At 50.3% G+C, this 16,426-nt stretch overlaps 1 protein-coding gene across 7 annotated transcripts in view; it reads right to left on the bottom strand.

Moving 5' to 3' along the window:
- The window catches only part of AGAP1 (ArfGAP with GTPase domain, ankyrin repeat and PH domain 1), a 535,764-nt gene that overhangs the window by 305,664 nt on the left and 213,674 nt on the right, over positions 1 to 16,426 (bottom strand). For all 7 annotated transcript variants that reach the window (XM_020288104.2, XM_020288106.2, XM_020288109.2 and 4 more), the window contains 2 exons: positions 15,880 to 16,021; positions 11,294 to 11,428 (listed from right to left, as the gene is read on the bottom strand). In XM_020288104.2, the coding sequence (XP_020143693.1) occupies positions 11,294 to 11,428; positions 15,880 to 16,021 (277 nt within the window). The remainder of the gene's footprint in view (positions 1 to 11,293; positions 11,429 to 15,879; positions 16,022 to 16,426) is intronic.

The following is a 16,426-nucleotide window of genomic DNA, read 5'->3' as shown; positions in this document are numbered from 1 at the left end:
CCACAGTGGCGCACAGACCTCAAGACCCACGCCGGGGGCCGTTCGCACGGGGGGCCGGGCTGTTCAGCCTTAGCAAACCCACGGATGAACCCAACAAGGCATGTTTGTAAGAGCAGCGAGGACCGCCTGGTCCCCACGTGTCCTCAATATGCCGGAACTTTTCCCACCTGGCACAGACTGGTGTCTGCAGAAGGTGAACTTATTCTCATATTAGGCGAAGACCTACTTAAAATAACATTTGATTTTTTTCTGTCTATAAAGGTTTCCTGTCTGATAAAGGTTTTCAAAATGAAAATACCTAGTGTGTCCAGGTGCTGCAGGAGCCCTGAATTGGAACAGCCTCATAGAAGGCGATTTGACACCAAGGATCCAAGGCCTTAAAATTATGCAAGCCCTTGACTCAACAGTCTCCTTTCTAGAGACCTATCTGAGGAAATGATTAAGGACTGACATATCTGTAAAGAAAGCCATGCACTGATGCACCAGTCCTAAATGAAACATACAGGGGAAGAACCCAACTAAATGTCTAATAGGAGACTGGGCCAAAAAGTTGTTATATTTACTCAGTGAGATGCAATGCAAAAATCAGTAATTACATAGTGCAGAAAAAGTATTTACAGGTTGGGTATCCCTTATCTGAAATGCCCGAAACCAGAGGTGTTTTGCATTTGGGATTTTTCTGGATTTGGGAATATTTGCAGACTACTTCCAGGTTGAGCGTGCCTCAACTGAAAATCCGAAGCTCAGAATGCTCCCAGGAACTTTTCCTTTGAGTATCACGTCAGCACTCAGGAAGTTTCAGATTCTAGAGCATTTCCAATTATGGATTTTTGGAGGAGGGTTGCCCTCCCTGTATGTAAAAGAGGCGGCTGTAAAACTGACCATCACGACAAGCCGTCACTTTCAAGCATGTGGCTGGCGCACACACCCAGGCCCTGACACTAATTGCCACCGGGTGGTAGTGTTATATGAGTCGTTTTTATTTCCATATTTCATATCCTTTAAAAATCATGGCTCTCTTCTCTTTGGCAACTTTCAAAAAATCCAACTGACTCCAAGTTTTCACAATATACTTTTCTTTTAGACAAATGATTTTGAAATCCACTCTTCACAGTTCACTTTTACCTACATCAGGGAAGACTGATAAGGCTGTTAGTAAACTGCTCTCCTTGTCACCTCATTTCCCATGGCTGTGCACTAGTTACACAAACTAAGCTCAGTGCTCAGAGCCTGGCGTTCAGGGAAGTCCCCAATCTGCTCCGAGCTTCACTCCCCCAAGTACTCTTGGAGCAAAGGCCTGGCCAGGCTCCCCCTGCACGTAACGTGTGAAACATATCAAAGTCCACAGGGCCAAGCCACCCCTTCTCATGTCAAAGAACTTAAAAGGACTGCTTTTACTAGTCTTTCATGAACTGAACAAAATTCAGTGCTGCTCACCTAGTGGTTTGTGGGTAGCTCCTTAACAATGAGTGAAAGTTACTCAAAATATGGCTATGTCCACATTATCTAAGGGGAAAAAATTATAAAAGACTTCAAAATAACTAGGAAACATCCGCGATAGCCTGTGACAACTTCTGACTATCCTAGTTAAGTGATACTGTCTTACTCTTTTAAGCAAAGGCTCCATGGAGGGTTAAATAGGTCAAAAAGTACATCACCATTTAATCATTTTAAAAACATTAGCAAGAGCAGAATGCCATGGCATTATGAACAGATTATGAACAAAAATAAAAGCCATTTGTATGCATTAATGATACATCAAGCTAATTCAAGCTGGCTAAAGTCATTAGAGAGGGATCCTGGGGCAAAACACAGCCAGGATGCCACCGTGCAGGAAAGTATTAAAACAACCATTTTCTGTGTCATTGATAAAATTAATTCTATGAGCAAAAGAGATGAGTCTTAACATGAAAATCAAAACAGAGAGCATTTACTAACAGTGTGTTTACGGATCTAATTCTGGCAGTGAGAGAGTTAATTCGGGCATCTCCGTGCACACGTACGAGCATCCATGCACACTTAATGCTCCCAGGAAGAGAAGCGCAGCGTGAAAGATCCCAGACTTAGGGTAAGAAACTGCCAGAAAAGATCAAAGCCTCTATTAACATAATATTCTACAACACTACTAAATAAAAGATTACTTGTCGTCTCTGGGCGTTCGTAATATCACCTTGATTACAATTTTAAGATGACTTCTTCCTCCTATTTTTGAAAGAATCAAAATGCCTTTCCTTATACGTTCCTTCTATCTGCATCACGGGCTATTTCAAGAATTACCAAGTTTCATACCTGACTCCATGTCGTTAAGGCCGCTGGCATTCTGCAGAATATGGAGCACGATGACAATTCAGACTCACCCCCGACCTAAAAATTTTCATTTTAGAGGGGTGATTTTAAGTGCATCTTAAATCTAATTTGCAATATGAAATAACTGAAGTGATATTTTTTTAAAAAACTTGGATTATTCAAGGATAATCATCTCAAACACGTTCTCGAATTAGTCCTGAAAATGTTTGGTGCAGCTCAGTAACTAATTTCATCTTAATATATTTGTGTTTACTGAATGTGTTTGAAAGATTTTGTCCCCGATTATGTGCCAGATGTGTGGCTCATCTGCAAGCCATGTGCTTTTTGCAGCTTCACAACTATAAGAATGTTTGAACCCAGACTAATGTAGTTCTAAAAATACCAACTGAAAAGTGTTTTCATTTCATTGTGTGTGTGTGTGTGTGTGTGTGTGTGTGTGTGTGTGTGTGTGTTTAAAACCTCTGAATATACGGTTTACTGTAACAAAAAGCTTTATTTTAGTTTTGGTATCATTTCAATTTGTGACTTAACCCTGTTATAAAAGAAACTTGTTTGGTTAAGCAATTGAGTGAATTTGAAAATGCATATGCAAAGAGTATTGGCAATGTCATGCTTTGTAAAAGTAATCACTATAATACATTTATGCACGCTCCCATCCAAACATAAGCCAGGACTCCAGCACAGAGAGCCTCACAAACCCTATCTACCACACATACTCCCTCATCAACAGGCTGAATCAAAGGTTACTTGATGTCAACACCAGATAGCTATCTTTCCCATTTATTGAGAGATTATAAGCCAGGGGCCAGATGGGGCCCTTTTGGAGGCAACCTGCAGATTCTAATTTCCGTTGGATTATGCTACATTAGAAGCTACCAGGCAAGGACAGCCAATGACCCTTAAGTTAATGCTGACACCAGGGAGGCCCTCCAACCAGGATCAAGACCACCTTACGAGACTCAGACAAGTAACTTCAGAGAAACCTGAAGAATGCTCACTATCCCCCACCCCCCGCCCGCCTCCGAGACAGAGTCTTACTCTGTCACCTGGGCAGGAGTGCAGTGGCATCACCATAGCTCACTGCAACCTCAAATCCCTGGGCTCCAGTGATCCTCCTGCCTCAGCCTCCCGAGTAGCTACAGGCGTACGCCACCACGCCCGGCTAATTTTTCTGGTTTTTGTAGAGACAGAGTCTCGCTCTTGCTCAGGCTGGTCTTGAACTCCTGGCCTCAAGCGATCCTCCCACCTCACACACCCAGAGTGCTGGGATTACAGGCCTGAGCCACAGCTCCAGGCCAAGGAGTGGTCACTTTCTTTCTCTCTGCATGTCAGCACAGCCACCACTCAAGTGCCACTGGAGCCCTACATAGATGAGTACCTTACTTTATGTCATCTTTGTTCTTAGAAAGTTTTAAAATATAAAACTCCTTTAACAAAATATAATTTAAGCAGCCAAACCTGTTTTGCACTGTCCTAATACAAACCAACCACCCATCTGCGCCAGGAGGTCATAGAAGTGAGCCTTTTTAACACAGTGGGGGCAGGGGATGTAGAATACGGCGACAGTGACATGGACAGGTGCACCGAGAAAATCCCAGGTGGCAACTGGCAGTGCTGGCGTCACCCGAGCCCAGCCGCACTCTGGGACTTTGGGAGGCAAACCCCATCCAGCACTGTGGTTTCTAGCTGTAAACTGGCCCGATAAGATCCACTGTCCTACATCTTAAGCTCTTAAACTACTATATAATTATTAGCCATTACTATAAGTGATAAAAATTAACACTTAATGAACACTCATTAGTTCACCTTTTCAATCTATATCCAATGCCTAATGTACACACGCATAGGGCTTGCTTTCAAAGGTGCAAAATCTCATTTTTGGTAGCACTCCTTAGCCAAACACACACACATTAGCTCCAATCTAATCTCCAACATAATAAGGGAGAAAAAGAACAGCAACAAAAACAAATAAAGAAGGTCACCCCAACGATGAAAATAAAGCCGGTTTCAGGAAAGAATAGAATAGGCCTAATTGACGTATCTTTTAACAGCACAAACAAAAGACTGCGGTGTCAGCAAAACTAAATGGTACGGGATGATGCAGCACTCGGGAGAAAAATCCCAGAAGACTGTTCACATTTAATGATGCTCCAGCACATGCAATTAGGTTGTACAAACGGGCTCATTACTACAGCTACCCTTGTTCTGGGCACTCCTGTAATTAGCACCAAGCAGCTGCAGACGTTTAATGGGAAATTCTTTGCACACCAGGATCTCAACCTTCGGAAAGGAAGGATGGGGGCGAGCTGAGGCTCTCCGACTTCCCGCGTGACCTCGCCCCAACTCAGACTCTCGGCAGGGGTTAGAAACGCCCAGGTGAGCCGTCACCGGGCAGGGGTAGGAACCAAACGGAATGGCTTCTATAAAAGTGCTTCCTAGAATGTTAATCGCAACACAAACACGAAGAGCCGAGGTGATGGCGTCAAAGGAGCGACACAGATCTTCTAGAACAGGGGCCACTCTACCAGAGACACGCCCGTCCCGCAGGGTGGTGCCCGTGACGTGTAGTCAGAGAAACCCCAATAATCAGGAGGGCTGGGGCCCCACTAGCAACGGGCACACAGAACCCTGCTGACCCCGCGGCCAGCTTCCCCCCCTCGCACACCTACTCCTCCCAATATAAGTAACACAGACCTGTCCTGTGATCTAACAACTATCATCAGAGCAAAATTCTGCATGTAGGTTTTCCCACTGTCCTACGAACACAAGCGTAAGAAGCTACGAAGTTAAAGTTTCAGTGGGGAGCATGCCTGTCACGTGTATAATGTGACGCTAAAAATTGGGGTGTAACAAATAACTAGACTTTTTAAAACATGCTGATGAGGACTGAACTCTGGTCTTTTTCTTTTGCTAAAAACTCCTTCCTAAGGAGGCCGGCTGGGTCAGGCTGGCAAAAACGGTAAATTCCCACTAAGCTGATACCTGCCAACCTGATTCGGGTATGGCATGAACATCACCTAAAAGATAAGAAGCCCCTGTCTTAACTCGAGCATCCTAGCAGATGCCTATCATAAATTTAAAGCATCCTAGCAGGCGCCTATTGTAAATTTAAAACGTCCTCCTGTCTGGACCTCCCAGAGTGCTCACACCCTTATCTTAGAATAAGTATATCCTTTTTGGTCTTCTAGATAAGGGCTAACTCTCCCAGCCAATTGCCAGCCAAAGAATCTTTAAACCCACCTATAACCTGTAAGCACACGCCTCGCCCCCCCTCTTCGAGATGTCCCACCTTTTGGGGCCAAACCAATATATGCCTCTCATGTATTGATTTGTGACTTTGCCTGTAACCCCTGTCTCTCTGAAAATGTATAAAACTGAACTGTAACCCAGCCACGGCGAGCCCACTTGCCCAAGGCCTCTTGGCAGTGGCTCCGGGTCATGGTCCTCAAATTTGGCTCAGAATAAATCTCTTTAAAATTATTTTACAGACTTTGGCTTTTTTTTTCGGCTGACAATGTACATGAGAATACCAAATTTTGTATACAAAACTGATGTTGGGAGGCTTAGTAAAACAACACCGTTTACGATTCAGACAAATCTACGTGGACAACAGTTCTCCGCACGCCTCCCTGGCTCTACTCCGCCCGTGCGCCGCGCGAACGGGAACCCACTCTGCTTCAGGCATTGGGGGCTCTGGAACACACACACCCCTCCGATACCCACCCACACCACAGTTTAACAGTCGCAAAGCATCCCCAATAAAGCCCAGGGTCTGTTGGCTCTACTCCACAAAATGTCAAAACAAACAAACAAAAAAAAAAAGAACAGACTCTGTCCCATCCTAAGGTCGAATGGGACACTGTGACGCCAATCGCTGCGTTCACCCGTGTCCGTTGTACAGCTCCGCCACCTGAAGCAAAGAAGCCCCCGACACTCGCGCTCGGTCCGGGGAGAACTTCTAAAGCGTTTGAAAAGAGACTAAATTTCACACCCCCTAGGAATCTAACTGCAGGGAACCGAAATCCTGAGGGCGTGGGCAGGAAACCGCGGGCAGAGCGCAGTCTCTCCCGCCGGGGCAGGCGTGTGCAGGGCTCCGAGGCACCCGGCTGCTTTCTACCACCTTAGCACCGCCTGGGGCTTGGGAAGAACTTAGTTTTTTTATTTTTGAGACAGAGGTCTCACTTCTGTTGTCTGGGCTAGAGTGCCGTGGCGTCAGCCTAGCTCACAGCAACCTCTAACTCCTGCGCTCAAGCGATCCTTCTGCCTCAGCCTCCCGAGTAGCTGGGACTACAGGCATGCGCCACCATGCCCGGCTAATTTTTTCTATATATTTTTAGTTGTCCAGATAATTTCTTCCTATTTTTAGTAGAGACGAGGTCTCGCTCTTGCTCAGGCTGGTCTCGAACTCCTTACCTTGAGCGATCCTCCCGCCTCAGCCTCCCAGAGTGCTAGGATTACAGGCGTGAGCCACCACGCCCCACCCAAGAAGTTAGTTTTGTCCCCAAGTTACAACTATTTTAGGTCACTGCTGAACAGGCGGGATGCAAAATACCATCGGCAACAGTCTCTTTCTTGGCCTTCCCAGAGACCCGACCAGGACCCACACGTGCTTCCCGGAAAAGCCCTGCCACTCAGAAAGCTGGTTCCTTTACAGAAAGTGGGAGAAATTTGTCTTTAAAAAAAAAAATCAGCACCAGAGAAACAACGTCCACAAGAATGAACTTTCTTTTCCGAAATCCTTTATCTTCCTGCACCCTGGCTCTAAGAGACAAACGACCAGGGGCTTTCAAGAAATTTAATGCAGAACACAGTAATCAGCATTCTAGCTTTGAAAATATAGAAGCCTGCGTGTAAGTTCATCTCCCAGACACCGTGAGCAGCACTGTGCAGAATCTGACGGACTGAGACAGTGGCTTGCCTGGGTCTTGGAACGAGGGCGCCGCAGCCCGCAGTTCCCAAGTCTGGCCTGCCACCGCCCCCAGCGCTCTGCTGGGGACCCAGACAAACAGACAGTGACCACGTCCCAAGTCAGAGTCTGCTGCCCAGGTCAAGTGGAAACCGGGAGTCCGTGAATTCTCTAAAGGTGAATCTTATTTAAAGGAACCTCCTTGCGGAGACCAGACCGTCCTGCCCTGCAAGCCACACAGACTGGCAGCGGGCAGGAGGGAGGACGCCCCCAGACTGATGGGAAGGACCACCAGAAAGCAGCCTGGTCCGGCACGCGGTGTCTCCACCCTCGGGCGAGACACGAGCTCACGTCTCTGTGTGTGGGTTCCAGGTTAACGGAGTGGACCTTCACTTCGTGGAAGGTGAGAGCTCACCTGTGGTTCCCCATCTGCCTCTACCTCCCACCCACTTGCGCGTGTAGCTGGTGCTCAGACGAGCAAACGTACCAGTGAGTGGGCGATGACCCAGCCTGCCCGTCTGTGTCTCGATACCCGGGACGCCAACAGACATCTCCCTGGGAGGGACCCAAAAGCCACGTGCCAGTGGCCACTTGGCAACCCCATGAACGAAAGAAAAGGAAACAGATGCTACGCTTCCCCATGGATTTTACAATTTTCCTTCTGCTGTGGGACACTAAGAAGTGAAAAGTTAAAGCAGCAAAGAATGATGAGGTCCTTGTCTCCTAAAGTAAACCTGGGTGGCCGGCCACTAGGAGCTCGGATGCCCCAGGGGCTACCTGGCTTGCTTTCTTCTTTTATATATAAGGCTAAATGTTACATAGAAGTAACACACCTTTTATTTCTCTTTCTATAGAGAAAGAGGATAAGAGAAAGATATAAAGATTAAGAGAAGATATAAAGAAAGACATAAGAGAAAGATATAAAAGTAAGTACAAATAAGCCCTAGAACATAAAAGAAGCCAAAATCAAAGTCAAAATCTAAATAAACTTAACTGTGAGTGGGCAGTGACCCTGCGGCTAGACGCACCCTCGGCCTGCAGGCAGGGCTGGTACATCCTCAGGGCCCAAGGACCCGGTTCGCTTCTGTTTTAACGACAAATCGGCCCAGTGCTGTGGCCAAGGCCAGGCGCTCAGGTCCCGACGGAGGACGCAGTCCAGCCTCTGTGCCTTGTCCAGTCCCAGAACTTCTCCGAGCCTCCATTTCTTCAACCATAAACCTTAGAGTTTCCCCTTGAGGACACTTACTGTTAAGGATGGCTGAGTCCTGGTTACAGCCCCTGCCTCGTTAGCAACCACTGTGATCACTGACAATGAAAGACTTTGTGATTTAAATTTAAAAAAAAAAAAAAAAAGGAAATACATAAAACATGTAGGATGAAAACTATCTTCATATAAATAAAAATATTTTAAGAAGAAATAAAATCACAAGAATCCCAGAAGCCTGCAGCATCACAGGTATTACACTTTCTTTTCAGATTCTATAAATTCCAAATATTTAACGGGAATGTCTTACTCTTAAAAATAAGAAAATAATAAATGGAAACCTCCCGAGCCTCTGAAGCTACCACTGATCAAAGCATCGCCACGTGAGCTACCCCAGCAAGGGAAGTACTTTAATACGTTAAAGCGATGACATTTGGCAGTGCCGTTCCTTACTCCCCTCCTCTTGCCAACACCCCAGTCTGAACAGGGCGATGAAACGCTTCCAATACACAGTTGACAGCCTGACCACTGCCTGGAACATTCTGGGTGTGTTACGGACTGAATGTCTGTGTGTCCCCTCCTCCCTCCTCCAAGCCGTATATTGAAATCCTAACCCCCAGTGCAACGGTGTTAGCAGCGGTGGCTCTGGAAGGGGATTAGGTCATGACGGCGCAGCCCCCTCAAATGGGACCCGTGGCCTTACGAGAGCAGAAACGAGACAGGGACCTCCCGCCCCGTGCTCCCACCACGTGACACACAGCAGACCAGGAAGGGGGGGGGGCTTCCCCAGACCCCAGATCTGCAGCTTGACCTTGGACTTCCCAACCCCCAGAACCGTGAGAAACGCATCTCTGTTGCTATAGCCACACAGTCCATGGTCACACGTCACAGCGGCCAGAACGGGCTAAGACGACAGGACGTTCGGCAGGCAAGCGCTGTACCCTCGCCAGCCCCCAGTATTAATTTATGTGATTATTTTGACAAGACGAATTCATTTATTAGTGGAAAATTCGTATTTGCTGACCACGATAAATGTAAAAGCGAAGCCAGTGATCATGGAGAATAAACGCGTCCCTACAGCTCAGCTCGCCCACCCACATCGGGGCGGGCACACTCTGCAGAGGGCCAGCGAGTGCCTGTTTGGGGCTTCACAGGCCGTAAAGCCTGTTACAACCTCGAGACGCTGCCGCTGTCACGGGGAGCAGCCTGGACCCAGCTGCGGCCCGTGACAGACGGGCCCTGTGCTGCAGGGAAGTGTACTCACAACGACGGGCAGGGCCACATTTGGTCGGTGGGCCCCAGCCTGGGGACCCTTCGTCTACTACACTTCACTGCAACTTCCCCCTGGGTTCGGGCTACGCAACCACGAAGGGTGACCTTGCCCTGTTAGGGCCCCTCCCGGGGACGCCAGGTGCTTCCTCCCACGTGGCTCCACCGGTCCCGGCCACGGTCGAGGAGCCGCGTAGGCTGGAAGGCGGGCCGGCTACCCACGGGGCGCTCCCAGTGCTGCCGGCACAAGGGGCCGGGGCAAACGCCAAGTGGGAGGAAGAAGGGGCTGCAGGAGCCCAGGGACTTCATTCTGCCTCAGACCTGGCTTTGGGACAGGTGAGAAGAAAGGTGAGAAGAAAGGTGAGCTGAGAAGGGATCCACAGGGAACGTGCGGAAACCACGTAACCGCCCGGGACGCGGAGTTGCGGGAAGGGATGGCGGGCAGAGAAAGGAACCTGGCTGGCTAAAGGAGGGGAGGAAACGCAAAGCCTGAACACCCACACGATCGTTAGCAAAATACTGAAAATGTGGCATGCCTATGATTTCACCAGAAAACTAATTCACATGTTTAAAAGCAAAGCACAGGTTGCCCAGTTTGGGGGGAGTCCCACCAGGAGCAGCTTTACAGCCTGTGTTTTCTTTAATATTAACGAATCGTCTTTGGGATCGGTGCAGGGGGGCCTTGATCACCTCCGAGCGGTTTGGGCAGCCTCTGAAGAGCCCCAGCCTGGCTGTCCGCTCCGCTCCCTGGCAGCCCGCCTGGCACCAGAGCAGGGCACACAGGTGGCTCTGCCCCCACGGGTTTACCGTGACTCCCATCAGAAACAGGACCCTCTGCCAGGGGCAGGCTTCTCCCCAGTGTCCGACTCTGAAACAGCCACTTTATCCAGGACCTTCCTGCCCCCGACCACCCCCCGCACAGCCCACCCCACAGCCCTGCGCAAACCCTGCACAGCCTGGCCTCTGCCATGGCAACCACGCACGTGTGTCACCCCGCTGCAGAGCCTCACGCCCGCTAGGAGAGTCTCCTGCCTGGGGGACAGCGGTCCCCGGAGCGGGCGGTCGATGAGGAACACGACAACATGAAACAACTCCTAAGTGCTGGTCATCGCCGCTCTCTGCCACCAGTCCAGTCCTGTGATTCTTTCTTTTTTTAGGGTCCCCACTTGGCTCTCTCTCCCTTCAGTTTATTCTCCTCAAAGCCTAACATCAGATATGTAAATGCTTCTTAAAGACAGGGTTGGATAAATGATGACGACAATAAAGCAATGGCCATGTATGTGCAGGCCTCACAGAGCAGGCGAATAAATACTCTAGAATTTGCATCCTGCAAACAGAAAGCTCACGTAACTCGACACTCAGACCCCACCACAGGGTCATTTTAAGGCAGATGCCTGCTTGTCTCCGCTTGGCATGCCATCTTGCAGGGAACAGAGCTGACAAGCGCCCCTCCAAGGGAGTGCTCACATCTCCATCCTAAGCCCGCTGCCCAACGACTTTCCTGCCGCTCCCGTGCAGGAGGACTGTTGCCCTGCAGCGCCGCCTGCACCCCCACGTCGCCACCTGCACCCCCACGTCACAGCGCACTCACGGCGGCCAGCACTTACCGTCCTGGAAGACCCTCTCCACGTTCAGCCCGTAGGTGGCGCAGGTCTCGTAGTAGGTGCAACGCTTCAGGTCGTTGGACAGCTTCCGCGCCCGGGCGTCGTCGATGACCCTCGGGTTGGTGGAACTGATGGCATCTGGAAGAGGAGACCCAAAAGTCACAACACGGTGACAGCAAACAGCTCTAATCACTTCCTACGACTTCAGGTCCCCGAGTCGCAAAAAAACTTGCCCGCTTCTCGGCAGAGACGCGATTCTTTTGTGAATCTGGGGTTTCTAAAACACAGTTTAGCTCCCATATAGTCCGGAACACCAGAAGAGTCGTCCATTTATTGGTGGAAATTTGTTTTAGGGGAGAGCTTCTGAAAACTGAAATAAAACAACGTCCAGAAAGGCCAGCAGGTAGGAGTAAGAGCTGAATTTGCCTCTAGAGGAAACTACTTAAATGAAATAGAAAGAAAGAAACCACAGTCGTTATTTTCAGGTCACCTTCTACGCAGAGCACCCTGCTAAATGCACTCTGTACTCGGGCGTATTCTTCCAGGTGTGGGCCCTTATCCAGTGACCCTTTTAATAAATGCTCGCCGGGCCCCAACAGGAGTCTGGGCCTGCTCTGTGCACAAGGATGGCCCAGTGAACAGGACAGACAGCACCGTGTTGTCACGGAATGCACGTTCCCGCTGGCCAGGGAGGGGGCAGAGCCCAGGCGAGCCACGTGTGATGCGTGAGTAGGGACGAGACGCGTGGTGCTCAGTGAGGCAGGGAAGGCGCTCCGAAGGCTGGGGCGGCTCTGGCTTTGCAGGAAGGGCTCAAGGAACCCCCTCACCTGCAGCAGGTGAGAGCGGCTGGGCACTACCTGGGAGGAGCACCTGAGGCAGGGGACGCAGGGCGATAGGTGTGTCTCAGGGAGATGCAGGGGGAGGGGGCGGGAGTGAGGTGTGCAGAGGGGGAGTCCCCGAGGGCCACCAGCACGTGTGGGGTGAGCCCCTGAGGCTGTGACAGAACTCCTGGGGTCTCAGGTGACCTGGGTGCATCTGTGCACAGCGATGTCTCGGCACCAGCCACTGCCCCAGCCCCACCACGACCGGGCCGCACACAAATGTCCACGGCGCTGCGCCCAGGCACCTGCCAGAGACTTTCCAACCTGAGGCTTGTTCAGAGGGCTCGAAGGCCCTCAATGCAGACAAAAACAGCAATTCTTTAAACAAAAATCCACCAACAGATTTCCCTGTTATTCAGAGGAAGAACAACACAGGTGATATGAGATAGCGACACGAGAGAGCAACAACCTTTTAAACCTCATTTACTTCTGCGTGGGAAGGGCATTCCGCACTCCAGTGTCTGAACTATATTTAAAAAGTGACATCTTGGGGACATAACTGATTCATTTTTTTCCCCCTCCATCATCCCTTTTCTCCTATGTTTTTCCCCTTTAACCCTGTGAAGTGGGTCTGAACTGACATTTCGTGATGACCCGCAGGTGTACTGACTCTGCGAGTCATGGCTCTTTCACCGACAGCGCCGGCACGCCTGTCCCCTCACCAGGGGGACAGGGTCAAAGAGCACGTCCTCCTGTCTTCCCAATTAGTAAATCTGACCTGCATTTCACAGCATTTAAGGAATATCAGTATTTTTTAAAGGCATGAACACGTTTGAAGAAAACTGTAGGAGAACAGTTAAACGCCCACAACCTTTCGACGCTTTAGCGCAATGTGGAGACGCCCGGGCCCACAGCGCCCCCTTTATCCTGACCTGGGCCCCAGCGATCCCGCAGGCCCTCCGTCCCCAGTGGGACCCCACTTGTCAAATCTTGGCTCCAAGGGGCACTAAGCTCGCCTTTGTCAGGGCAAGGAGACAGACTTCTAGACTCGTGCTCCAAGTTTCAGTTCTATATCAGTCTCATTTTTCATTCATTTCACTTTTAACTCTGCAGCTTGTCTATAGATACTGCCGTGCCCTCAAATTAATTTAGTTTGCAAGTCTTTAAAACAGAGCCTGTTTAACAAGCACTAGACAACTGGCTCACCAGTCACTTCCCGTCCAGCGATGAACGTCCAGGCAGCTCCCTGAGGACTGCAGGGATGGGCGCTCGCCCTGCGGGCCGCTCCCCACCTGGCCTGGCCCCATGCCAGGCGTCCTTAAGGAAGGGACTTAACCCATCTCCGTTTTCCTTCCCATCCGATAACCTCTGACCCCTAAAGCCACTTACCCCACCCAGCAGGGAGGGAAACCGCAGGTCCCGTCTACACCCTGGCCTGCCTTTCGTCTCCGGCACCCCGAGAAGCAGGTGCAACAGCAGCAAGAACGCACAGGCTTCCAGAACGCAGGTCTCACCGTGATCGAGCACCTGCACGCGGAACCCCTGAGGCCACGCTCACCCCACCTTCCTGCCATCCAGGCTTCCGGGAGGGAGGGCCATCCTCGAGCATGGGGTGGCCGGACTCAGAGCCTCACCTGGGGCCTCCCCGGGCATTCCACAGCTGATAGACAGATGTTCGGGGAATTAGTGGAAATGAAAGGGAGCCATTTCTTTTAACTCAGGGACCTCAGTTTCATTAGGGTTTCCCCCAAAGTCCCTAAGGAGCCGCTCGTGGCCTCCTCTCCGCATTCACAAGCCTCCCTCCTCTCTGGGGCAGGGACGGAGAGCCGTGCTCTGCAGCCCGAGCAGGACCTCAGGAAAGCACACCCTGGAAGATGAGGAGCAAGAGCAACTCGCGGCAGACACCGTCACGGGCCCACTGAGGCCCCACGAGCTCCTCTATGTAACCCACCAGCGCCCGGAGGGGCAGAGGTCAAGGTCGCACAGCCCGCACAGGTCACACCCAGGTGCAGGTGGCCCCAATCGGCGCTGAGAGAACACACCCATCAAAGCGGATCTTTCCAGCCCAGACTCGGAAGGTGACTGCCACTCTCCACGGCGACTGACTCTGCTCAGAAATGTCTCGGGCAAGCCGCAGCAAGAGCCGCTTGTTTAGAATTAATTTTACAACTGCAAGGCAGCTTTAAGCAGAATCCGCCTGAGAGAAGTACCCACTTGAAAACACTACTTACTAGGCATCTGCAAGACGCCTCCGCAAATATGACAATTCTGTGTATCTGTAACAAGAACGAACCAAGGACTTTTTGTTGTGTGGCCTTGCCTCCCAGTAGCCACTAGAGGGCGCTCTAGGCACAAAGAACCTGTGCTCGGCCCAGGTTAGGAACCAACCTGTCCGCCTGTTCACGCCTCCTGCTCCCAGGCTGCAGGAATGACAGTGACCACCAGCCACGACGTGTCTGCTTTCAAAATCAGGGGGCTGCTCTCCATGAAAACCAAGCTCTAACATGTTACGTCTAGCACACTGAGAAAATGCTTTTTGTTTACTTCACGCTACTTTATTTCCCTCAACATACACGCCCACCTCCGCGACTGGGGCTTCTGCAGCCAACTGCCCAGCCTGGTCTCTTGCTCACTACACTTCTGATCGATTAGTACAATGCCTGTGTCACCCCTACCCCCAGAGTCTCGCTCTGTCACCCCAGCTAAAGTGCAGTGGCATCATAGTAGCTCACTGCAACCTCAAATTCCTCTGTGCCTGGCTAGTTTTTCTCCTTTTTTCGTAGACAGGGTTCTCTTGCTCTTGCTCAGGCTGGTCTGGAACTCCTGGCCCTAAGCAATCCTCCTGCCCCGGCCTCCCACAGTGCTAGGATTACAGGCGTGAGCCGCCCCGCCCAGCCCCACATAGCTAATTCTTAGTGAGAAAAGGCTTACATTGGGAAGGGCATACTAGATATGCTAATTCTGAAGGAACTAGCAAGAGGAGTTACTAGCAGTAACTAAAACAAAAAAAAAAAAAAAAAAAAGAGATAATACAATTTTTCTTGACATGCTTATTGAAGTTATCCATATTTCTGACAAAACAGTTTTAAAGTTAAGCTTCACCTGATTTTTAAAAACATTTTTAAAAACATTCCCTGGGAGATCTTAGTGAGACCCCAATGGTACACCCAGATAAAATTGACTGCGTGACCAAGAACAAGGGTGCTGTCTCTGATCCCATGTGATGGTCACTTTATTAAGAAGAAGTTTTAAGTGACCTAGAAGAAAACAAGAAACGTGCCCAGTGTTATTCTATCCCAAGGGACCTGCTAGATTAAAAATAAGATACAGATCACAGGACACTGACAAGTAGAACAGAACACAACACAAGGAAACTCGGCTGTATGTCAGAAATCAACACTATTTTAAAAGATGCACCAATAGTTAAAATAAGCTTTCCGACTGCTTACACATTATTTTATACAACAGAGAATTAAAAATATCAAAATGTAGATGAGAAAACAAGAGAAAACAGATCTTATTTTTCTAAAGTACTGGGGGGGGTGTGTATTTTCAGGTTGTCGAGTGGTTTCAGAATCGAGTCAGGAAACGTGACAGTTAATTTCAGTCTCATAAATTCTCGTGGTAGAAAGGGAGGCTTCGGCAGGCGATTATTCCTTCCTTGAACCCTTCTTAAATCCCTCCCTGCCAAAAACCCAGACCGAGAGTGCGGTGACTGCCCAGCCATCCGAGCCCTTCGGGAGGGACCCGCGTGCGGTCGCCACTCACCCTGCGTCCCCACCAGCACGAGCGGGACCTCGCTCGTGTTCCGGTAGCTGGCCATCCGGCTGTAGTAGTGGTAGACGGTCTGGAAGCTTATCTCGTCCTCCAAGCTGAAGACGAACACCACGGCGTCCACCCACATGGCGAACTGCAGGGAGGAGAGGGCAGAGACGAGTGAGGCTGGCGGAGACGGCGGGAAGGGCCCGGACCACCCCGAGAGCAGCGCAGCCGGCGTGGCCCGGGTGGACCCGCCCGATGCTGACCTTTGACCTCGGTTATTACGAACTGCGGCATCACTGACCCTCCTCCTGGGCCCCGAGGGCCTCCGTGTCGCCCTCGGGAACCGGCCCTCATGCTGCCCCACCGGGCTACTGTCTTTATGTCCCCGGAACGTACGGCAGCTGCCCTGACACCGGTGCCCACAGTCCTGCAGAGAGAAGGCCAACTCCCCTCCCAGCACAGCCTCTCAACCCCCAGAAGCCTTCTGTTTTACATGCAGCCTCCTCTGCAGACACTCCGGGAACCCTGCTGGGCCCCCCAGCCAGCACAGGGA

Source organism: Microcebus murinus, chromosome 8, assembly GCF_040939455.1.
Source record: "Microcebus murinus isolate Inina chromosome 8, M.murinus_Inina_mat1.0, whole genome shotgun sequence".
Classification (NCBI taxonomy): Eukaryota; Metazoa; Chordata; class Mammalia; order Primates; family Cheirogaleidae; genus Microcebus; species Microcebus murinus.
This window is presented reverse-complemented; position numbering and strand designations above follow the sequence as displayed.